This window comes from Rhinopithecus roxellana, chromosome 3 (genome assembly GCF_007565055.1).
Source record: "Rhinopithecus roxellana isolate Shanxi Qingling chromosome 3, ASM756505v1, whole genome shotgun sequence".
NCBI lineage: Eukaryota > Metazoa > Chordata > Mammalia > Primates > Cercopithecidae > Rhinopithecus > Rhinopithecus roxellana.
The window spans coordinates 134,804,851-134,829,334 of NC_044551.1; the positions used below are offsets into that span (position 1 = coordinate 134,804,851).

General features: G+C 39.2%; 1 protein-coding gene across 1 annotated transcript in view; it reads right to left on the reverse strand.

Moving 5' to 3' along the window:
* Nucleotides 1-24,484, reverse strand: part of ADGRV1 (adhesion G protein-coupled receptor V1) — a 611,804-nt gene that overhangs the window by 81,394 nt on the left and 505,926 nt on the right. Inside the window, exon 86 of the mRNA XM_030927972.1 lies at nucleotides 13,682-13,839. Coding sequence (XP_030783832.1) covers nucleotides 13,682-13,839 — 158 coding nt within the window. The remainder of the gene's footprint in view (nucleotides 1-13,681; nucleotides 13,840-24,484) is intronic.

Below are 24,484 nucleotides of genomic sequence, written 5' to 3' on the forward strand. Positions count from 1 at the left end.
TGGGCTATGAAGATGGGCCATATTTGAACATCCAAATATTGAGGCAAAGGCAGTGAGAGCAGCATAAAGAGAGGCATGCATAAATTAGTGTAGTGTAAAGCAAATGCATAAATTAGTGTAGGTTGTTCCTTCTGGCTGGTGTTAAAGGTCCATGAAGGTGAGTAATGAGACGTTTGTAGCACTAGGTCACGAAGGAATATTGAAGGCCAGGTTAAACAATACATAATTACTTTACAGAGAAATGGACAGCCATTTTAAATTTCGGAGAAGAGGTGTGGCATATTCACATAGCTTAAACTCATAGGAAAGAAAATAGGTTGGTAGAGAGAATGCTAGAGGCAGGGACACCAGTTAGAGAAGGATTGCTGTGGTCTCAGTAATGAAGGCCTGAGGGTAGGGGAATGGCATAGGAGTGGCCCCTGCAATGTAATGAAGGGGTAGGCACAGAAATGTAGAGATAGAATCTCTAGTAGTACCCTCAAATCAGAAAAGAGTAGGAGAGTTTAAAAATATACAAATTGTGGAACTTCATCACCAGAGATTCTAATTTAGTAAGTCTCACTATAGTGAGACTCATCAAACCATAATTTCTGAAAGCATAAGTAATTTTGATGATCAGTTAGTTTTGACAGCCACTGATCTGAGAGTATGACTATGAAGTGAAAGAAATTACCCTAGCTTTCAGATTAGGAAAATCAGAAAAAGTATCAAGAGGAAGAAGAAAAGAAAGGAGTGAAAGAATAACACTGAGATCAGAGCAATTAGGATAAGGCAGAGGAGCAAAGTTGATGACAATATCTGTACATCTTGAGGACAAGTGATCAGAGAGAAACCCAAGCAAATGTATCCCAAGACATTTGAAAATGTGAGCTTATATGTGGAGAGAGAAGTTAGGCTCAAGGTAATAGATTTGAAAACTATCACTATGACATAAAAAATGCATGAGTTTGTGTCCTTTGTAGGGACATGGATGCAGCTGGAAACCATCATTCTTAGCAAACTATCACAAGAACAGAAAACCAAACATTGCATGTTCTCACTCATAGGTGGGAACTGAACAATGACATCACTTGGACTCGGGAAGGGGAACATCACACACCGGGGCCTATCATGGGCGGGGGGAGGGGGGAGGGATTGCATTGGGAGGTATACCTGATGTAAATGACGAGTTGATGGGTGCTGACGAGATGATGGGTGCAGCACACCAACATGGCACAAGTATACATATGTAACAAACCTGCACGTTATGCACATGTACCCTAGAACTTAAAGTATAATAATAATAAAATTTAAAAAAAATTGAAGGTAAAAAAAAAAGCAAAGGCAATCCCTGGAATATACACAAACTTCAGAGTTTTCAGGCATAAGAAGAAAGGGTTATGACCTGGGAGTTAGCAGGAAAATACTTGTAAAAAGAATAGGGTGTTGTGAAAACCAAGAGAGATGGACTTTTCAAGGAAGGCTGGTTATCAGTAGTGATTTCTACAGAAGAACTGAAAGATAACGCAGATGAGAAGAGTGGTCAGTGGATGTGGTGCCCAAAGTCATGAGTGATGAATGAAAGAGAATAAGGAAGGTACTCTGAAGGCTTAACAGTGAACAGGAGGTGATGAGAACAGGCAACTTGTATGAACTACTTTTCAAGAGTAGTTGTTGGTAAAAGAAAGAAGAGAGGCACGGCAGTAATTTGATAAAGCAGCAGCATTACGAGTAAGCTCTTCTAGGCAGTGTAAAGTGATACATATTTCTACATAGACAAGAAAGACCTACAGGAGAGAGAAATATTTAAGATGTGAGGCAATTGTGGAAAATTCAATGAAACAAGTTCCAAGAGTAGGAAAAATAGATGAAAGACACAATTGGGAGAGCTGGCTTTGGTGAGAATGAGCCACTTACTTTCTCATCTAAGATGAAATGAAAAATGGCGAAGAAGAGAGATGGCAAAGAGAAATGATCAGAGAACACAAGGAAAGTTGTGTGAGATAACACCATGTTGTTTTCATGTCTTGACTAGACAGTGAGGACAGAAGGTATAAAACACAGACTTCAGGGTAGTAGAATCTGTTTCAAAGATCGCTTAAGACTTATCAATTAAAAATAATCCAGAGGATGTCTCAGAAGCAGAGATGGCTTACTTAAGAGTACTTATAATAAATTAGTATCCATTACAGAGTAGCACTAATTGGCTGATAAAAGAGAACTGTGTGGCAAAGAGTGGGTTGGTGATTGGCAAAATTTCTTTTTTTTTCTATATATGTGTGTGTGTGTGTGTGTGTGTGTGTGTGTATATATATATTTTTTTTTTGAGACAAAGTCTCACTCTGTTACCCCAGGCTGGAGTGCAGTGGCACAATCTCGGCTCACTGCAAGCACCGCCTCCTGGGTTCACACCATTCTCCTGCCCCAGCCTCCCAGGTAGCTAGGACTACAGGTGCCTGCCACCACGCCCAGATAATTTTTTGTATTTTTAGTAGAGACGGGGTTCCACCGTGTTAGCCAGCATGGTCTCGATCTCCTGACCTCGTGATCCACCCGCCTCGGCCTCCTAAAGTGCTGGGACTACAAGCGTGAGCCACTGCGCCTGGCCTATATATATATTTATTTATTTATTTATTGTACTTTAAGTTCTAAGGCACATGTGCACAATGTGCAGGTTTGTTACATAGGTATACATGTGCGCCTACTCTTGGAACTTGTTTCAATGAATTTTCCACAACTGCCTCACGTCTTAAATATTTCTCTCTCCTGTAGGTCTTTCTTGTCCATCTAGAAATATGTATCATACTGTAAAAATGTCACTGTCTTCTATATGCTTGAGTTTTATACTATGTGAACTGTTGAGTATAGCATTATGATCATGGGTATTGTGCTAACTGTTCATTTTTAAAGAAATTTATGATGCAATTGCTAATTCCCCAAATTACCTTTCCCTACTTCCTGTTTCTCTAGTACTAGTAAACCCATTTTCCTTTATTTCTGTATCTCCTCTTTAATAATGTACCAGTTGATTCATGTATTTAAAGTATGATCATACAAAGGATTGTGGACTATGTATTTCCTTAAAGAACTGTATAGGCACTGAATCATAAATTAGAGGTAACTTTAAATAATGAAAATAACAACAAATAATACATGGAAAAAGTTGCAAACCAAGAATAGAAATACAGGTAAGAACTTGGGAGAGAGAACCATAGTGTGTTACAGTATCACCATGTTGATACCAACTGAGATGGCTCATAGACCAGCTCGAGAGAAACACAGTGCTTTCAATGCCATACTTATTCCAAGATAAAACAGCCTCAAGAGACTAATTTTTCTGCTCTCGACTCGTCAAGTTTTACATATACTCATTATGAATAAAATCCTGGAGAGAAACATTTTAAAAAATCAGTAACTGTATTTTCATTAGCCAAGAGTTGAATGAAAAACTTTAGTCATCCATTTTTTAAAAAGTGCTCTTAAGTAAAAAAATTTAAAAAATTAGCTGGGCATGGTAGCATGTGTTTATAGTCCTGGCTACTTGGGAGCCCAAGGTGGGAGTATCTCTTGAGCCCAGGAGATTGAAGCTGCAGGGAGCGATGATTGTGCCATGGCACTCCATCCTGGGCAATACAGTAAGACTCTATCTCAGAAAAAAATAGGATCTGCCAGGAAAATTAAAATTTATTATTAATTTGGAGAACAATGGCAAGAAAATAGATAGGAAACTTACTTAGCCTGAGTACAAAACTGATAAACAATGAGAATGTTTCATTAATTCTCCGGGTCAAACATCGTATGGCATGGCAGTGATATGCACATGTCAACAAGAGATGCCAGCCACATTAAGGGTCAAAGAGTGTGCGATGCACCTAAACAACAACATCACTTTGATACTCTTAGACATTGGCTTTAAGTGTGTATCATGTTAACGTATCTTCCACTAACACCCTACTGAAGCTTATTTATCATGGGTATCAAGATGGAAATGAGTTTTAATTCTATTCCGTCTCCTCTCTCATCACCATAAGTGATGAACTCAGCAAGCAAGAGTGAATTTAGTTGTGTTATTTAAGTCGAGTTTTATCAGAAGTCATATCACTTTTAGGTGGCAGCACTAGGTAAGTATGGTTAGGACATTAAAGACTATGTGGAGAAGTAGTGAATATTGTTTTATTTTTACCATTTTTAATTAATTTTTGAGACGGAGTTTCACTCTTGTTGCTCAGGCTGGAGTGCAATGGGGTGATCTCGGCTCACTCCAACCTCCACCTCCCCGGTTCAAGACATTCTCCTGCCTCAGCCACCAGAGTAGCTGGGAATACAGGCATCTGCCACCATGGCCAGGCTGGTCTCAAACTCGTGACCTCAGATGATCCACTTGCCTCGGCCTCTCAAAGTGCTGGGATTACAGGTGTGAGTCACCATGACCAGCTCCTGAATTTTTCCTTTTATTCTATAGTCTAATGATTGTCATTGGATGATTTTATGACATGGTCAATTTTGCTTTTTAGAATGCTTCAGTGTGGAATGGGGATAGATGAGAACTGAGCAATATCGGTCTCAAGACAGCTGTAATAGTCTAAGGATGAGATGATGGGAGACATCACCAAGGTGCTACAGACTGAATTGTTTCCTCCATCCTGCAAATTTGTATGTTGAAGCCCAAACTCCCAGTGCAATGGTATTTGGAGATGGGGCCTTCAGGAGGTGATAATCTCATGAAGGTGGAACCCCCATGATGGAATTAGTGTCCTTATAAGAAGAGACATGAGAAGGCTCTCTCTCACCCAAGAGAGGAGACAGCAAAATATCCATGCAAGCCTCGCCAGGACCTGAATCAGCTGATGCCTTGATCTTGGACTTTCAGTCTCTGGAACTGTGACAAATAAATGTCTGTTTTTTAGGACACCCAGTCTATGGTATTTTGTATGGTAGCCTGAGCGAATACACCAGCCAAAATCATGAAGAAAGGGAGGGGAACATGTGAGAGACACTGGTGAAGTATACAGGAGAAAGGAGTTATATATCTGACTGTATTCTGTACCAATTACATATTGAAAGGGATCCTATACTAATAAAAATACTAACACATATTGAGTGCTTAGTATGTTTCAGGGACTATACTAAATATTTATATGAATTAAAATTTTATCTTTCACATAACCCTACAAAATTAAATAATGTTATTATACTTGCATTACATATGAGAATAGTGAGGAAAACTAGGGATGTTTTGGTACACCATAAAGAGGGCCAATCTTTCCTGGAAATCAGAAGATTAAGTAGAAGATGAAAGATTAATTTTCCAACCCTGATAGCTTCAAGTTTTTTTTTTTTTTTTTTTTTTTTTGCAGGGTGGGGTGGAGTTGGGTGTGAAGTCTAATACTACTTTTATGAAATTAGAGTTCTTTAAGTTTAATATTTAATGTTTACATGTCACTATTACCAAGAAGAGTTTTGAAAACAAAACGGTAAGGGCAAAAGTATTGGTGTTAACAACAATGGCAGCTCTGGAGAGCCTGTGAATCAACCTGCGATTCTAATCCCACGATTTAACAGCTTTGTAAATGTGAAAGTGTTTCTAAGCCTCTCATTTCCTTGATTTTCTTGTCTGACTAGAGGAAATCATACCTGCTTCACAGGCTTCATGTAAAAATTGAGATAAAATGTTTGATAGCAAACTAGGTTGACTACAGTTAACAACATGTACTGTATATTTCAAAACAGCTAGAAGAGATAACTTGAAATGTTCCCAACACATTGAAATGATAAATATTCAAGGCGATGGACATCCCAAGTACCCTGACATGATCATTACACATTCTATGTGTGTCACAGAATATCACATGTACCCCATAAATATGTACAGATATTATGTACATATGTATATATTAAATTGAGATAATATACGTGAAATTATTTTATTTTTTTTTGAGACGGAGTCTTGCTCTGTTGCCCAGGCTGGAGTGCAGTGGCGCGATCTTGGCTCACTGCAAGCTCCGCCTCCCAGGTTCACACCATTCTCCTGCCTCAGCCTCCCGAGTAACTGGGACTACAGGAGTCCGACGCCGCGCCCGGCTAGTTTTTTGTATTTTTTAGTAGAGACGGGGTTTCACCGTGTTAGCCAGGATGGTCTCGATCTCCTGACCTCGTGATCTGCCCGTTTCGGCCTCCCAAAGCGCTGGGATTACAGGCTTGAGCCACTGCGCCCAGCCGGCTACGTGAAATTCTTAACACAGTGCCTGATGAATGGTGAATGGTGAATCTTAATGGGTGGCAGTGATCATGATGACAACAACCATGATGTGGATCACCAAAGACCTGCCACTTACATGCAGTGCCAGCCCTTTACTCTTTCTCTCACCCCCATCCCATATCCATGCTCTATGCCCTCTGTCCACCTAGAAAAAAGATGTCAATTAAACATAATAGTTTAGTACTGAAATAGCCTGAGTGGGGGATTACCTTTGTCCTCATCCATGTCCAATTGAGACTGGTAAAAGGCAATTCACTAAAGTAAGAAATCCAGGAAACCTGAATTCTAGAAAGGTCCAGGTCTGCCACAAGTGGTCGGCCCCTTTTCTTTCTGGTGACACGTGTAAATCAGGGGTGTTTCAACAGAAATTTAAGCCTTCTCTCCACAGTATGATTTTCCTTTTTACTTTTCATGTCGATATGTAAAGCCTTAGGAAACTCCTGATGTTATTGTTCTAGGAGTTTTTCATGAGCAATATCAAATCCCAAGTGTTTTCAGAAACAATAATGAAGAAAACTAACGCTGAATGACTACACATCATCTTCTAGGCAGAGACATTTCCGATATGAATCTTTGAGGAATGAGGTCAAAAACCTAAGCAGAGAATGGGCATCCATATGTATATGTTTTTAATATGTGGGATTTCCCCCACCACTATTGGCAAAATGTGGGAAGAGTGAACTGTGTTTCACAAAGATTTTTTCAAGATTGAGTGGGAGTGTCTGTTCATGGTCGAGCAAGAAGCTAGGGTTTTCCTTAGGCCCCAAGGCATTGTTTTTTTAAAATGTTATTTTCAGAAATGGAACTGGGAGTAGACTTCAAACATGCGTCTAACTGCCAAGGACATGTGAAACCTGTTATGTTGGTCATTCTGGATCCTATTCAAGTACGTACTGTTACTGGGTAAGATCACTTTTACTTTACTTTAGCAGAAGCCCCAATTCTGCTTTAGGAAAAAAAAATCATATCATGTTTTTCCATTTTTATTTATAAACCCTAAAGGTTTCTGCAAGCAGTAACATTTAAAAGGACAATGACATACTTACAAGTTTGATGTGAGAATAATGAGGATATTGAAACACCAGAATGTTTCAGCTATTGATTGCTTCATAATAAGCTGGCACCAAACTTGGTGACTTAAAATAATGTACTATTTCTCCCAATTCTGCAATCTGGGATAGGCAGATTTTCAACTCTGTGTGGTGTCCATTGGGGATGGAACCTACAAGAAGTCTTCTTCACTCACATGTCCATTTCCGGAATCAGAGCTGGTTTGCCTGACACAACTGGAGGCTGGCTGAACCTGCCTTTGCACATGTCTGCTCCACATGGCCAGCTTGGGGTTTCTACCACCATGGTGGTCTCTTGGTAATTGAACTTAGTTGGTGGCTGGCTTCCAAGAGGAAGGAATCCAAAACTGCCATTCATCTTAAAGTCTAGGCCCATTATGAGAAAGCAAAACTTCCATCACATTACATTGGTCTAAGCAAGTCCAAAGCCAGCCCAGATGTAAAAGGATGAGAGGTAGTCTCCATCCTTTGATGTGAGGAGTAGCACCTACATAAAAGGAGAAAAGTAACCGATGGCAGCCATCTTTGGAGACTGCAACACAGTTTATTTAACAGGAGCCCTTTCCTTTCCCTCTTTTTCCTTTGGATTTCATTTCTTTTGAACACTATTTGAAATTTAAAAAATGACAAGAGTAAAAAAGGCATTCAACTTTAGGATGTAAGGCATGAGCATTTACAATATTCACTATAAAAAGTTTTCAATAATTTTTATAATAAAAAATATTGATTTATACTACTGTTGTTGTTCACTCTAAGGTTGAAGAAATGGAAGCATTCATCCTCAAATAAGGCTCCCATGTAAGAGATGTGGCCATTACAGTACCAGGAGATTCTAAATACCTCAGGTTCACATTACATGACTAGCTGGATCAAGCCACGTTTCCGTTTTCATATATCATATTGAAACCTATGTGTGGGATTTTTAGAAGGAAGGGATTTGTAATCATCTACTTCCTTTCTTGATTGAAATGAATTTTCCTCTCCTGATCTATGAATCATTCCTCATATAAGAACTGGATCATGAATCAGAAAGGAGTCAGTAAATTCTAATGAGCCTAAAAAGAGAGACAAGCTTATCTTTGCCGGAGATCAAAACCAAGCCCAAAAATTACAGGCTTTGTTTAAAATGCTGTTTGAGACACTGAAATTTAGTTCAGGGACATACCTTTATCAAAACTCATTCTCACTACACATCCACCCACTGAAGGGAGAAGGAGGCAAGTGATTCTCATTAGGAGTCACTGACCTTCAACAATTTGGTCCATGGCAGTCAATGGGCCACAAAAAGCCAAGGTGTCCTGTCCCAGGCCATGCTCAGGGAGGGAAGGGGTTGATGGTGGGCATCTATAGCACTGAGTGTATTCCATTTATGAGGTGCTTATTCGTTGTTCTCCCCATTCCTTTGGGTTTCACTGAGTTTATCTGAACTCTGTTTGAAATGAAGGGATGTTGGGAACAAAAAAGTCACTCAAAATACACGGTGTAAGGGATGGTTACTTGTATTCATTACAACCAGTGAACAAATGTGATGCAAAGTTGCTCCTGTGGTCAGGCACATTTAATCCACAAAGAGAGTGATTAGCTTGAAGCTCAGTTCTACAGAAATCATGGAAGATTTTGAGCCCAGCAAGACGTCCTGCGTCTACCTGCTTCTGGGCCCCAGAAGATATCAGGTCTATGGTTTTGGCCTATTCTACGGGTACATTTGGTGTTTCTGCTTGATTTCTGTTCTATAGAGATGCTCATGGTATTTTTAACATTCTTTTGTTATATATTATTCTTTGGCTATTCTGTATACAGAGTAAGGCAGAGGGCAAAACGTGAATTTATAGTACCATCTTAACTGGATATTTAACAGGTTAGCACAAGAGAATTTTAGCAAAAAGATTCACAGAGAGTGTCAACTGCTCTGTGGTAGAGTAAATAGAAGAAATGCCTCATGTAAATGATAAGTTGATGGGTGCAGCAAACCAACATGGCACATGTATACCTATGTAACAAACCTGCATGTTGTGCACATCTACCCTAGAACTGAAAGTATAATTTAAAAAAAAAGAAAAGAATTATCTGGAAAAGAAAAAAAAAGAAATTTTGAATTTGAGTTAAGTGGAGCATATTCAAGTACAGGTGAGTTATAGTACGTTGAAAATAAAAACACAAAAGATCAGGTTGGGAGCAAAGCTGAACATGAGTTTTGGGAATTATAGAGTTTTGGAATTGGGAATTGAATTGAATTGGGAATTATAGAGAATTTGGGATTATATAACTTTAAAAAATATTTCTTATAAAAATAGTCCTAATAATAATAACTTTTGAGGAATATTTACAAACAGATCAGAGAATTAAATCATTTAATTTCTACTTTGATAATATTACAGTTTCTCTCCTTCTTAATGCTATCTTTAGCTTGGGTATCCATTTTTACAATTATAGAATTTTGTGGTACATTGATGATTATTAATTTATTCATTTAATTAATAAATATTAATTATGCTCCTGCTATCCACTGAGCACTCTGCAAGGCCCTGGGGATACAGAGATGAACACTAAATGGTTCCTGCCCTCAAGGAATTAATAATTTTTTAAGGAAATTCACCAACCACACACACCAAAACAAATGACTGCTCCATTCTAAGATAAGGGCTACAATGACTAAAGGGACAAGTACTTTAAAGGCATAGAGAAGGGAATGAGTAATTCTTACTTGGTGTGATTCTGTAAAGAGGCAATTCCTAAAGCTTCACAAAAGAGGGAGAATATTGAAAGTTTCTAGAATTTCTGTAAAGAAGTAGAGGGATGTCTAGGAGAATTAACTTGTGATTGTCAAGCACATCACTGTTGCTTAGATTCTGAAGTTATTTTGGAAAGCTTTGTAGAGCTAATAAAGAATATGGGAGGCTGATAAGCCCCTTGCACTGGTCTCTCACTCATCTACGTTTTCCCATATCACTTATTGAGCACATGGGTTTTACCAACTAATGGGGAGGAGCTCAAAGTACAGATTTCTTTACATGAGCAAAGATGGCAATGTCAGGCAAATTTAGGAAAAAGTAAATAGATTGGCATGTCAGAATGCAGGATAATAGTAACTAATTTGGGAATGGAAACATGGTCCCGGGTTGGACTGTGGAAACTCTTGTAAGCTAAAGGGACTGGACTTTTTTGGGGGACAATGAGAGAAACCTTGACTGAAATGCTGGAGAATGAGGAAATCCACTTTATATTTTTAAAATGTAGACATCTGAGATAATGAAATGGAGAATAAAAAGAGTAGAATCAGAGATATTAATCAGAAAACTGTAGCAAAAGTCCAAGTATAATGACTATTAGAATGAATTGCCATGGGAATTAGAAATATTATACTTTTTTATTTGTAATACAACAATAGGGCAATGCTTCTATTCACATTTTGTTGTAAGAGAGGGTTCCCTTGTTAAGATACAACTGTGCTGGAACTTTTGCCTTATATTCAATGCTTGAGGGCTATCTTTTTCCGATAATCAGGGTACTGTTTTATCTACTATATCAGTAATGAAGCATATTCAAGAGGTGCATGGGGTGATTTAGGCATTCAAAGAATTAACTCACTATGTTAGGCCCCTATCCTATGTTAGCATTATTGAAAACATGCAAGCATTGGCACTTTTACATTATATATAAAACAACAAATCTTGTCACTTAGAGGAAAAAACAAATGACCATTCTCCCCCAAAAAGAATGTACATTTTAATAAGATGAATCCCAAGTTGATTAAAAGCATAGCTTCTGACATGGGACCTAATTAAACTAAAGAGCTCCTGTACAGCAAAAGAAACTATCAACAGAGTAAACAGGCAACCTACAGAATGGGAGAAAATTTTTGCAAACTATGTATCTCACAGTGGTCTAATATTCAGAATCTTTGAGGAACCTAAACAAATTAACAGGCAAACCCAAATAAGACCATTAAAAAGTGGGCAAAATACATGAACAGACACTTTTCAAAAGAAGACATATGTGCCATGAAGAAGTCAACAAGCATATGAAAATGCTCAACATTGCTAATCATTAGAGAAATGCAAATCAAAACCACAATGAGATACCACTTCACACCAGTCAGAATGGCTATCATGAAAAAGTTAAAAAATAATAGATGCTGGCAAGGCTGTAGAGAAAAGGGAATGCTTATACATTGCTGGTAGGAATGTAAATTAGTTCAGTCATTGTGAAATGCAGCTTGGCTATTTCTCAAAGAACTCAAAGTAGAATTACTACTCGACCCAGCAATCCCATTATTGGGCATGTACCCAAAGGAATAGAAATTGTTCTACCATGAAGACACATGCACACATGTTAATCACAGCACTATTCACAATAGCAAAGACGTGAAATCAACCTAATTACCCATCAGTGGCAGACTGGATAAAGAAAATGTACACATACACCATGGAAAACTATGCAGCCATAAAAAGCTGAGATCATCTCCTTTGCAGCAACACAGATGGAGCTGGAGGCTGTTATCCTAAGTGAACTAACAGAGGAACAGAAAACCAAATACCACATGTTCTCACTTGTAAGTGGGAGTAAATATTGAGTACATATAGACACAAAGATGGGAATAAGAGACACTGGGGCCTACTTGAGGGTAGAGGGAAAGAGGAGGGTGAGGACTGAAAAATTACCTATTGGATATTATGCTTATTACCTGGGTGGTGAAATAATCTGTACATCAAACCCCCATGAGGTGACATGCAATTTATCTACACAATAAATATGCACATGTACCCCTCAACCTAAAATAAATGTAAAAAGAAAGAAGTTAAATTTTTAAAAAAAGTAATTAAAAAAAGAGTATTAAAAACTGAAAAAAACAAGCATAGCTTCTAGATAAATTCTGTGTCCCATGAAAAAGTAAAATTTATACATTGAGTATTTTTTATTACAGGAGTCAAAATTAATCATAACCTTAAACAATATTCCTCGGCTGGGCATGGTGGCTCATGCCTGTAATCCTAGCACTTTGGGAAGCTGAAGCAGGTGGATTGCCTGACCTCAGGAGTTCAAGACCAGTCTGGGCATTGTGGTGAAACCCCATCTCTACTGAAAATACAAAAGTTAGCCAGGCGTGGTGGCACATGCCTGTAGTCCCAGCTACTCAGGTGGCTGAGGAAGCAGCATTGCTTGAATCTTATAGGCAGAGGCTGCCATGAGTCAAGATCGTGCCACTGCACTCCAGGCTGGATGACAGAGTGAGACCCTGTCTTAGAAAAAAAAAAAAAAAAAAAAAAAAAAAAAAAATTCTGCCAACACAAGGATTGCACGCTAAATGAGAAAGAATAGAAAAGAGCTGGCTAGATACTGCTATCCTACAAACTATCCCACAAAGTAATACAAATGAGTGTCTTTTCTTTATACTACAAGGAAAATCCTTTTGCATATTAACTGATCAAGTTCAGGAACTAGAACTGCATTACATTAGAGTGACACCCTGTGGCTACTGAGCCCCTAATAATGTATTAGACACTAGTCTAGATACATCATATATGCTACTTGCTTAAACTTTGACAAGCACTTAAAATGTGAAGAATTCCTCTAAGACTGTCATTCATTTGACTTTAGACTTGTAAAACTTTAGAGAAAAGGAGACTTCTCTTCCTCACTGGCCCAAGAGGGATCCTCTACTCCCAGTTCTTAAGCTGCTCCCTAATATCCCAGTCACTCACATAACATTTTACAGAGCATTTTCTGTATGCAGGTGTGTGCCTATCGCTTCTAGCTAAGAAAATTCCTGAGGGCCTCTAATCTAAAAACAATAATTAAAAGAATCAGATCATAAAACCCTCTGTTAGGTATGATTCAAAGGGAAAATATGAGCTGCAGTGAAAGCCAATTTGAACTAGAAAGACTTGCATTCTTAAGTAACCAGACATGTGTAGCCACTTATGTAGCTGTCTGATTACATGTTTTTAAACATCTGTCAGCACAACCAGAGCTCCGCATGCACACTCATGAGCACTGTGGATGTTTGTTCGACTGTGCAGAAGTCTCAAAATCGGAGAGAAATGAACAGATTTCACAGGGAGAACACAAGTTATTATTGTTTCACTTAAGGAAGGCTTGGGAAGTGGCTCCCAAGGCTGTGACTCATTTACTTGGCTATCAATATCTTAAGGACAAAATTGGAACGAGCAATAAACCCTACAGAGCCCTGGAGAAAGAGAGACATCAGAGGTACCAAGAAGCAGGAGAAACTGGAGAGCTATAGCTTAACTTGTGGCTTCAGAGCTGAAAGCTGAGCTGAATTTCCCTCTTTTGATAAAAAAAAAATGCAGTGACATTTTCCCACCATTAAAGCGTTTCAATCTCCAAAGTACAAATATAGTTCCTTTCAAACCTGCAGCATTTGTCCTTCCTCTGAAGACATCGTCATATGCTTTCCACTGTGGCTTCACCTGGTAGGCATGGATGAACACCACGAACACCACCACAAGGCACATCAAAGGAACAAGAGCTGCAGTGAACAAAGCAGCATAGACATTTGGAATAAAACACCTGGAAGAGAAATGAGAAGAGGTAACTCAGTCTCAGTGCAGATATTTCTAAATTCAGAATGTATCACATCACTACTTTATACTAGCTCTTTGTATCTGGATGCTGGCAACATCAGATTTTTGGTTTGCCAAACTTAAGTTTTGTTTGAGTACAACATCCGATTAAATCTAGCCCACTGCTTCACACAGTAGGTTCCCTGGAACATTCGCCTCGTGTAAAGTTCAGAAAGCTGCAAAAAAAGGTTATGGCCAAATAAATTTGAGAGATGCACGCTATGTACATCTCACAGAAGTTAAGGGTACATATCTGTTCATTTTTAAAAAGCCACAGAAAGTCATGGAGTCAAGAGATCTGGGCTCTGAAATCAGGCTATTGAATCCAGCACCACATCTTAAAAAAAAAAAAAAAAAAAAAGAGTCACTTTAGATACATTTTTTAACTTCTCTGAACTCTCATCTTTAAAATAAAGATTACAGGCAGGGTGCAATGGCTCATCCCTGCAATCCCAGCACTTTGGGAGGCTGAGGCTGGCAGATCCCCTGAGATCAAGAGTTTGAGACTAGCCTGGCCAACATGGTGAAACCCTGTCTCTACTAAAAATAAAAAAAAATTAGCTGGGCGTGGTGGCAGGTGCCTGTAGTCCCAGCTACTTGGGAGGTTGAGGAAGGAGAATTGCTTGAACCTGGGAGGCGGAGGTGAGGTTGCAGTGATCCAAGATCATGCCACTGCACTCCAGCCTGGGTGACAGAGTGAGACTCCATCTAAAAAAATAATAATAAAATAAAAATAAATAAATAAATAAAATAAGGATTATAATAGTATCCGCAACAAAAGTTAGTTGTCAAGATTAACTGAAATAATTCACATAAAGCATTTAGTAAATTTTGTTTAACCCATCATTTGTAGACTTCAACGAAAATTAAACCCTTCTCCTTTTTCACACACACATGCACACACAGATACACAGACATATGGTCATGCTATAGGACTAATGTGCCCTGGAACACACTTTAGGAATCACTAATCTAGTCATGCCCAGCTTATGTTTCAAATTAGTTGGTGGATTCCAGGGAGAGTTCCAGGTTCCTTTCTATTTCCTTTCTCTATTTAACCTCAAAAGAAGAATGCCATCCGGATTTATGGCCATGGGGCTGATGACAAAGTCACTGTGTCCTGTCAATGACTGATCATGTCAGAGGGACTTCTCTTGACCTCTCTGGCCCCTCAGGGTAAAAGGTCACAGAGGCCATTGCTGCTCCTGCATAGGAGGAGGCCAAGCCACCTGCTCTCTCTCCTCCACCCCCTCTCCCTTCTCTCCCTTTCTGCTCTTTCCTTCCTTCCCTCTCTCTCCATTTGGAGTTTTCTTCCTGGGACGAGTTTTCTTCCTAACAGAGGAAATAAAGGATGAGGGATCATGTCACAATTAGGGAGCTAATAACAAAGCATGGGTTTGCCTTGCTTTTCCAGCCCAGTATCCCTTGGGAACCATAAGAGAGAAGGTATTGCTTAAAGGCAAATCTGAGGATTCCCAGGGCTCCACTCTTGTCATCTCCACAATCTTGTTTTTTGAGTGACTGACAGTTTTCTTATTCCTAAACTATACATTTCCCCAAGAGCCATCTATTCTCTCTTGAAAATGAAGATAATTTTTCCATTTAGAAGCTACACTGCACAATTATATTTATTATTACCAGAGTTTAGATAGGACAACGGGGTCCAAGGCAAACTTAGATTATTTATTTATTTATTTTGGTAACACTGAAATTATCAGCAAAATGGTTTTAGAGATATAAGTAGAAATTTTTACTTATGGAACATAACATCCACTTGTGCTTTGCATAAAATCTTGCATGAAAATCTCAAAATGGAGGAATGTTAAACAGGTTCTCAATATCTAAAACTGCTTCTGAAGTATTCTTGTAAGGGATATACCTCCAAGTTACAAGACTATACTTTTAATTACAAGAAACCTTAATAGTAAGAAGTGTCTCTTTTAAAGTATTTTCCCCACTTTCTCTATTTTTCAAAAATATAATATCTATAAACCTAGATTATAATACAGCCATAAATACTAGACTTTGAAGAAAACTCAGGGGAAAACACACATAGCCTGTTTAGAAGGAATCCAAAATACAAGTAAGCAGGGAAACACTCATTCTTCTGATTTGGGAAAATAGTGCTTTAATTTTTTAAAAATAATTTCAACTTTCATTTTAGATTCTGGGAGTCCATGTGCAAGTTTGTTACATGAGTATATTTCAATGATGCTAAAGTTTGGGATATGAATGACCCCATCACAGTCACACTCACTGTGAAATGACACAGGTCAGGGAAATGCAAATCAAAACCACAATGAAACACCATTTCATACCTGTCAGAATGGTCATTATTAAAAAGTCACAGGTCATTTCGCAGTGAGCGAAATATCCAAGTTAGTTTTGTAATCCTTGCCCCACTCCATCCCTTCCCCGTCTATCAATTTCCAGTGACTGTTGTTGCCACCTTTATGTCCAAGAGTACCCAATGCTTAGTTTCCACTTATAAGTGAAAACACGTGGTATTTGGTTTTTTGTTCCTGTGTTAATTTGCCTAGAATAATGGCCTCCAGCTTCATCCACGCTGTTGCAAAGGACACGATTTCCCGTTTTTTGTTATGGCTACATAGTATTCTATGGTTTATATGTACCACATTTTCTTTATCCAACCCACCATTGCTGGGCACCTGGATTGATTTCATGTCTTTGCTATTGTGAATAGCGCTATGATGAACATACAAGTACATGTGTCTTTTTTGATAAACGATTTATTTTCATTTGGATACATGTCCAGTAATGGGATTGCTGGGACAAATAGTTACGTTCTAAGTTCTTTGAGAAATCTTCAAACTGCTTTCAATATGGTCTGAACTAATTTATATTCACACCAATAGTGTACATGCATTCACTTTTCTCCACCACCTTGCCAATATCTCTTGTTTTTTGACTTTTTAATAATGACCATTCTGACAGGTATGAAATGGTGTTTCATTGTGGTTTTGATTTGCATTTCCCTGATGATTGATGACGTTGAGCATTTTATCGTATGTTTGTTGGCTGCTTGTAATTCTTTTGAGAAGTATCTGTTCATGTTTTTTGTCTACATTTTAGTGGAGTTGTTCTTTGCTTGTTCAATTGTATAAGTTCCTCATATATTGTGGATATTAGACCTTTGTCAGATGCATGGTTTGTGAATATTTTCTCCCATTTTGTAAGTTGTCTGTTTACTCTGCTGATACTTGTCAATTTTTGTCTTTGTTGCAATTGCTTTTGGGGTCATAGTCATGAAATCTCCATGGACATTGTGCCAGGGCCTATGTCCAGAATGATATTTCCTAGGTTTTCTTTGGGGAGTTTTATAGTTTTAGGTTATACAGTTAAGTCTTTAATCCAACCCGAGTTAATTTTTGTATATGGTGTAAGGAAGGGGTCCAATTTCAATCTTTTCCATATGGCTAGCCAGTTATCCCAGCACCATCTATTGAATAGAGAGTTCTTTCCCTGTCCTTTGTTCTTGTCAGCTTTGCAGAAGATCAGATGTTTGTAGGTGTGTGGCCTTATTTTTCCGTTTTCTAACTTATTCCATTGGTCTATGTGTCTGTTTTTGTATCAGTACCATGCTGTTTTGGTTACTCTAGACTTTTAGTGTAGTTTAAAGCCAAGTAACGTGATGCCTCTAGCTTTGTTCTTTTTGCTTAGGATTTCTTTGGCTATTCAGGCTATTTTTGTGTTTCATATGAATTTCAGAATAGCTTTTTTCTAATTCTATGAAAAATGATGTTGGTAGTTTGATAGGAATAACATTGAATCTGTAGATTGCTTTGGGTAGTATGGCCATTTGAACAATATTGATTCTTCTAATCCACAAGCTGGAATACTTTTGCATTTGTTTGTGTCATGTATTATTTCTTTCAGCAGTGTTTTGTAGTTCTCCTTGTAGAGATGTTTCATGTCCTTGGCCAGATGTATTCCTAGGTATTTTATTTTCTTGTGTGTGTGAGTGCCTCAATTTTATATTAAAAAGAAATATATTATTAAAGGCCTAAGATACTATTTCTTTTTTGTTTGTTTTTTGAGATGGAGTCTCACTCTGTCACCCAGGCTGGAGGGCAGTGGTGCAATCTTGGCTCACTGTAAGCTCTGCCTCCCAGGTTCACACTATTCTCCTGCCTCAACTTCCTGAGTAGCTGGGACTACAGGCGCCCACCACCATGCCCAGCTTTTTTTTTTTTTTAAGTACAGATGGGGTTTCACCGTGTTAGCCAGGATGGTCTCGATCTCCTGACCTTGTGATCCACCTGCCTTGGCCTCCCAAAGTGCTGGGATTACAGGCATGAGCCACCGTACCCGGCCACTCAGATACTATTTCTAATGAACATAATCTGCTTAATGTATTTCTCATGTAAACAAGGCATATTTCAAGAGATATTTCTACACATACTGTGTATCTGCAAAGGGATATAAAAATGATAAATTTCTTGGCTTTTAGAATTTTGATAGCATGAAGCCTGAATCATTAGCTGAACACTCATCTGTATGCAATAAGACCTAATTCTTCCACATGAAGGACACATGATTAAATAAAATGGGCAAACACTAATGGTCTTAATATTGAACATACTCCTGCACTAAAAATAGTGGCCATGTTGGTTACTCATTCTTATGTATATTGGTTTCAAAAGGTCACCTATTTTTTTCATGTGAATTATGGATTCCATTGACAGCAAGTAGCCTAAAGATGCTTATACAAATTCAGATACTGATGAAGAATCACACATAGGTTTCACTGCCTTATTTGTGTCTTGAAAAATGTCATCATAATTCAATTTGGGATAGCAAAATAGGGAAAATTACTGACTCAATTATTGAGTTGCTCTAGGAATATAAAGATTTCATACAGAGTGCTGTAAGAACAGACTTTGAAAGGTGACCTCCAGCTGATGACACATTATTTTGATTAAAAAATTAAACAAGCAACGTGAAACTTTGGGAGGTTGGAAGTAACCAGACATGTCCACTGCTCCACTCAGGAAGAGAAGGGAACTCTCTAAGTGCTAATCTTAATTTCCTTTGTGGCCAGGCACAGTGGCTCATGCGTGTAATCCCAGAACTTTGGGAGGCCGAGGTGGGCGGATCACCTCAGGTCGGGAGTTCAAGACCAGCCTGACCAACACGGAGAAACCCCTTCTCTACTAAAAATACAAAATTAGCTGGGTGTGGTGGCGCATGCCTGTAATCCCAGCTACTTGGAAGGCTAAGGCAAGAGAATCACTTGAACCCGGGAGGCAGCGGTTGTGGTGAGCTGAGATCATGCCATTGTACTCCAGCCTGGGCAACAAGAGCGAGACTCTGTCTCAATAAATAAATAAATAAATAAATAAATAAATAAATAAATAAATAAAGTCTCCTTTGCAGTTCTCCCTGCTTATAGGATGACTTGACATCGATGGCTCATCCTTTCAGAAAAGGGGCAGGAAAATGACCCAATCCTGAAGCCATCCCCTTTTCTCCTTTTATTCAGAGCTCCACAAGTCATGACTTCTCAGAAGTACTAGGCCCCTGAGAGTACCTACTCCATGTTCATCCTCCACTTGGTCAATGTCGGACCAGAATGTTAAGGAGGAGGGCTTGCTCCCACAGCATGCCTGTTCTCGTTGGCAGCTCCTCTTACCTTCTCTACTTAGAGCATTGCAGAACCGCAGGGCCAATCCCCTTGCTCACTGTTGTCCAGTCGGGACTCCGTCCCAGTCTCCTTCAAACAAAAACTGCCTGCCTTGTGTGCTACCTCCTAGGGATCAGGGAGTCAGACAGCGTTATGAAACACTTAACATTTGCAAAGGAGGCAGGGGTACCAGGGTAATCCATGGTGCAGATAACAAATGGGCTCCTACTCCCTGATGGTCCATGGAGAGGAGCTGGGACCAGCTATGATTCCACATCCCCAAATCATGTCTCATATACTTAACACCTTCTTGTTTTAAATTATCTTTTAACTCTTCTGTTAAAGCTCATAGGCATTATTCTGATTTTCTGAACAATACTGTCTGAATAAAATTTCTATTGGTGTACAATAAAATTTCTCCCAAATACTTAAAAATGTTCAAGATAAATGAACTATATTCTACCCTTGAAAGAAAAAAAAGTAGCCTTGCCAACCAGAATTTCCTCCAGTTCACCCAAATTAGAGGTACAGTATATTCAGGTAGTTAGTTTGAGGATTAGAGCACATGAAAGTGATGAGGGGTGATAGGAAACTGTGAATATCATGTTAGAACAGCTTTTGAAATAAGGCTGGGAATGAATTATTAGAAAAACTGAAAGTAACATAAGAAATCAGGAGGAAGAAGGCAATGCCTGCACCAGGGCTGTGGAAGTAGCTGATTAACATGCAGCCATTGCTTCAAGAACACATCTGGCAGATATGAGAAGAGAAAATGAGACAAAGGCCATGTAGATTTGCTTCCTTAAAAAAGGTGAGGAGAATGTGTTCTCTGTAATTACAGCTCAACCACCTTCAAAGAACTTCAGGAATCTTTCTCACTTTAGGTGTCAAATAGTCTTTTGGGGTCTTACAACCACATAACTATTACTGTTCCTTTTAAAACTTTCATGGATAGATTTTCTTGTTAGAACCTACAGACAATTCTAATTCACTTCAAAGTCTTGTCAGGACTTCATCTTTTTCTCTATATTTAGCCAGATGAAACAAGTAGATGCTGTTTCATTACCTTCAGTTTTTCCTCTTCTGAGTCTACCCTCGGAGTACTCATAATGCTTTTACTCACTTTCTAAGTTAGTAAGATTATTATCTCTCCTCGGTAATGCTTTATACTTACTGAAACATTTTCACTCGCGTTACCCAACTTGATTTAAAAAAAAAATCATGTGGGTGGCATAGAGTATTTCAATTTCTTTATTCCTGTCTGAAATCTTTGTAAGAAGGAACTCAGAGGCACAGGGGTCTAGGAGAGACATGAACTCCACTTACAACCACTGAAAATACTGGAATGGATGCTGGGAACTCCCTGTGCGTGAGATTGTGATTTGAGTCTATTTAAATTATATTTTAAAGAACAAGTTGACCCTGGCAAACTGGAAAATCTGAAGAAATCCAGGCAGCTGGACAGCCAGGTTATATCTGGGTTACACAGGTAATGAAAAGGACTCACGTAATGAAAGGACAATAAATGTGTCCAAGGTCTTCTTTGTGAGAACTTCTAAGACTAGGATGGTAGTCATGATTCCCAGGCTCAGGTGCAGCCTCCCTCAGAGGTCTCCTGAGGATTTCTTCAATGATAACCTCTACATTAAAAGACACATTTGTCACTTCAACTACCTTTTTCTTCTCTACATGGAAATTTATAGTGATGACCTACTTTATCTGGGGAGTACATGGGATGGTCTAGCAATCAAGAATTGTTCACCATTTATCACCAACTGGTTTCTAATTTGTATAGAGAGTACAGTATATCTGCTTATTGATTTTATCAGTTGAAGATACAGATGTTATTCTATAGATGCTTATCCTTTGTAAAGTCTAAGACACTATTTATGATTTCAATATTCCTTTCCTTGTATACTCAATTTACGTTCTTTCCGAAGATAATGCTCTTATTTGACATACATTTTTATTTACCTGCGAATTTATGCATGCATGCATTGTGTGTGTATGTATGTATTTCCTGGTCAATCCAAAATGGTTGGAGAGACTTAGAGAAATACTTTAAGTGCATTTTTTTTTAAAAGGAATAAATTTATGAAAACATCAGAGAAAAGGAGAAATACAGTTTGGGTTTAAATAATTGTAAGGTAGGAAAACATTCCTCTTTCTGTCTTTCTGTTGTAGAGCATATAGCAGTTGTTTTCATATCCAGGGGAATCAACTAAATCCTAAAATGCATTTTTGTTTAAGTTTATACTTTGAATAACATTAAGCTTAAACTGCAGATAATCTCTACAAAGGGAAATGGAACATTAAGAAAGCATATGCACTTAGAGAGAGAGAGGGAAACAGTTTTTCCTAAACTGAACTGGATGGATAATTAAGACTAATTATTACTGCTGCCACTACTACTACTGCTAGTAATCATTTACCGTGTGCAGAGTATGAAACCCAATCCTCACATGCATTATCCCACTGAAACATAACTAGAAACCATTATTGTTATGTATATATGGGGAAAATAACGCCTAAATTATAAAACGTCAAATTGCTAGGACCATAAACAGGCTCACTGCCCTTCAGTGTACCTCTACAATTTGAAAATTATTTCCACAATTCCAGTATAGACATATTCAAGTTAGTGGTAAATATGCCAGTGTTCTTTTGAGGACAGGGACTATAACATTTTCTTTATATTTCTCCCAGAGCTTTGCACAATCAGATCCTTAAGAAATGCTTATTGATTTAACTGGTTCTTAGCAGTCTTTGAAAACCTCTCACTTAGAGGGCGGAGCAAGATGGCCGAATAGGAACAGCTCCAGTCTCCAACTCCCAGCGCGAGCGACACAGAAGACTGGTGATTTCTGCATTTTCAACTGAGGTACTGGGGTCATCTCACTAGGGAGTGCCGGACAATCGGTGCTGGTCAGCTGCTGCAGCCTGACCAGCGAGAGCTGAAGCACGGCGAGGCATCACCTCACCTGGAAAGCGCAAGGGGGAAGGGAATCCCTTTTCCTAGCCAGGGGAACTGAGACACACAACACCTGGAAAATCAGGTAACTCCCACCCCAATACCGCGCTTTAAGCAAACGGGCACACCAGAAGAATATATCCCTCACCTGGCCGGGAGGGTCCCATGCCCAGGGAGCCTCCCTCATTGATTACTCAGCAGTCTGTGGCGATCTAACCTCGAGGCAGCAGTGAGGCTGGGGGAGGGGCGCCCGCCATTGCTGAGGCTTAAGTAGGTAAACAAAGCCGCTGGGAAGCTCGAACTGGGTGGAGCTCACCGCAGCTCAAGGAAACCTGCCTGTCTCTATAGACTCCACCTCTGGGGGCAGGGCTCAGCTAAAAAAACAACAGGGGAAGCAGGAGAGGCCTGAGCAGACGCGAACTACACTGTCTGACAGCTTTGAAGAGAGCAGTGGTTCTCCCAACACGGAGGTTGAGATCTGAGAACGGACAGACTGCCTGCTCAAGTGGGTCCCTGACCCCTGAGTAGCCTAAGTGGGAGACATCCCCCACTAGGGGCAGTCTGACACCCCACACCTCACAGGGTGGAGTACACCCCTGAGAGGAAGCTTCCAAAGCAAGAATCAGACAGGTACACTCGCTGTTCAGCAATATTCTATCTTCTGCAACCTCTGCTGCTGATACCCAGGCAAACAGGGTCTGGAGTGGACCTCAAGCAATCTCCAACAGACCTATAGCTGAGGGTCCTGACTGTCAGAAGGAAAACTATCAAACAGGAAGGACACCTATACCAAAACCCCATCAGTACGTCACCATCATCAAAGACCAGAGACAGATAAAACCACAAAGATGGGGAAAAAGCAGGGCAGAAAAGCTGGAAATTCAAAAAATAAGAGCGCATCTCCCCCTGCAAAGGAGCGCAGCCCATCGCCAGCAACGGATCGAAGCTGGTCAGAGAATGACTTTGACGAGATGAGAGAAGAAGGCTTCAGTCCATCAAACTTCTCAGAGCTAAAGGAGGAATTATGTACCCAGCGCAAAGAAACTAAAAATCTTGAAAAAAGAGTGGAAGAATTGACAGCTAGACTAATTAATGCAGAGAAGGTCATAAACGAAATGACAGAGATGAAAACCATGACATGAGAAATATGTGACAAATGCACAAGCTTCAGTAACCGACTCGATCAACTGGAAGAAAGAGTATCAGCGATTGAGGATCAAATGAATGAAATGAAGCGAGAAGAGAAACCAAAAGAAAAAAGAAGAAAAAGAAATGAACAAAGCCTACAAGAAGTATGGGATTATGTAAAAAGAACAAATCTACATCTGATTGGGGTGCCTGAAAGTGAGGGGGAAAATGGAACCAAGTTGGAAAACACTCTTCAGGATATCATCCAGGACAACTTCCCCAACCTAGTAGGGCAGGCCAACATTCAAATTCAGGAAATACAGAGAACGCCACAAAGATACTCCTCCAGAAGAGCAACTCCAAGACACATAATTGCCAGATTCACCAAAGTTGAAATGAAGGAAAAAATCTTAAGGGCAGCCAGAGAGAAAGGTCAGGTTACCCACAAAGGGACCCCATCAGACTAACAGCAGATCTCGCGGCAGAAACTCTACAAGCCAGAAGAGAGTGGGGGCCAATATTCAACGTTCTTAAAGAAAAGAATTTTAAACCCAGAATTTCATATCCAGCCAAACTAAGTTTCATAAGTGAAGGAGAAATAAAATCCTTTACAGATAAGCAAATGTTTAGAGATTTTGTCACCACCAGGCCTGCCTTACAAGAGACCCTGAAGGAAGCCCTAAACATGGAAAGGAACAACCGGTACCAGCCATTGCAAAAACATGCCAAACTGTAAAGACCATGGAGGCTAGGAAGAAACTGCATCAACTAACGAGCAAAATAACCAGTTAATATCATAATGGCAGGATCAAGTTCACACATAACAATATTAACCTTAAATGTAAATGG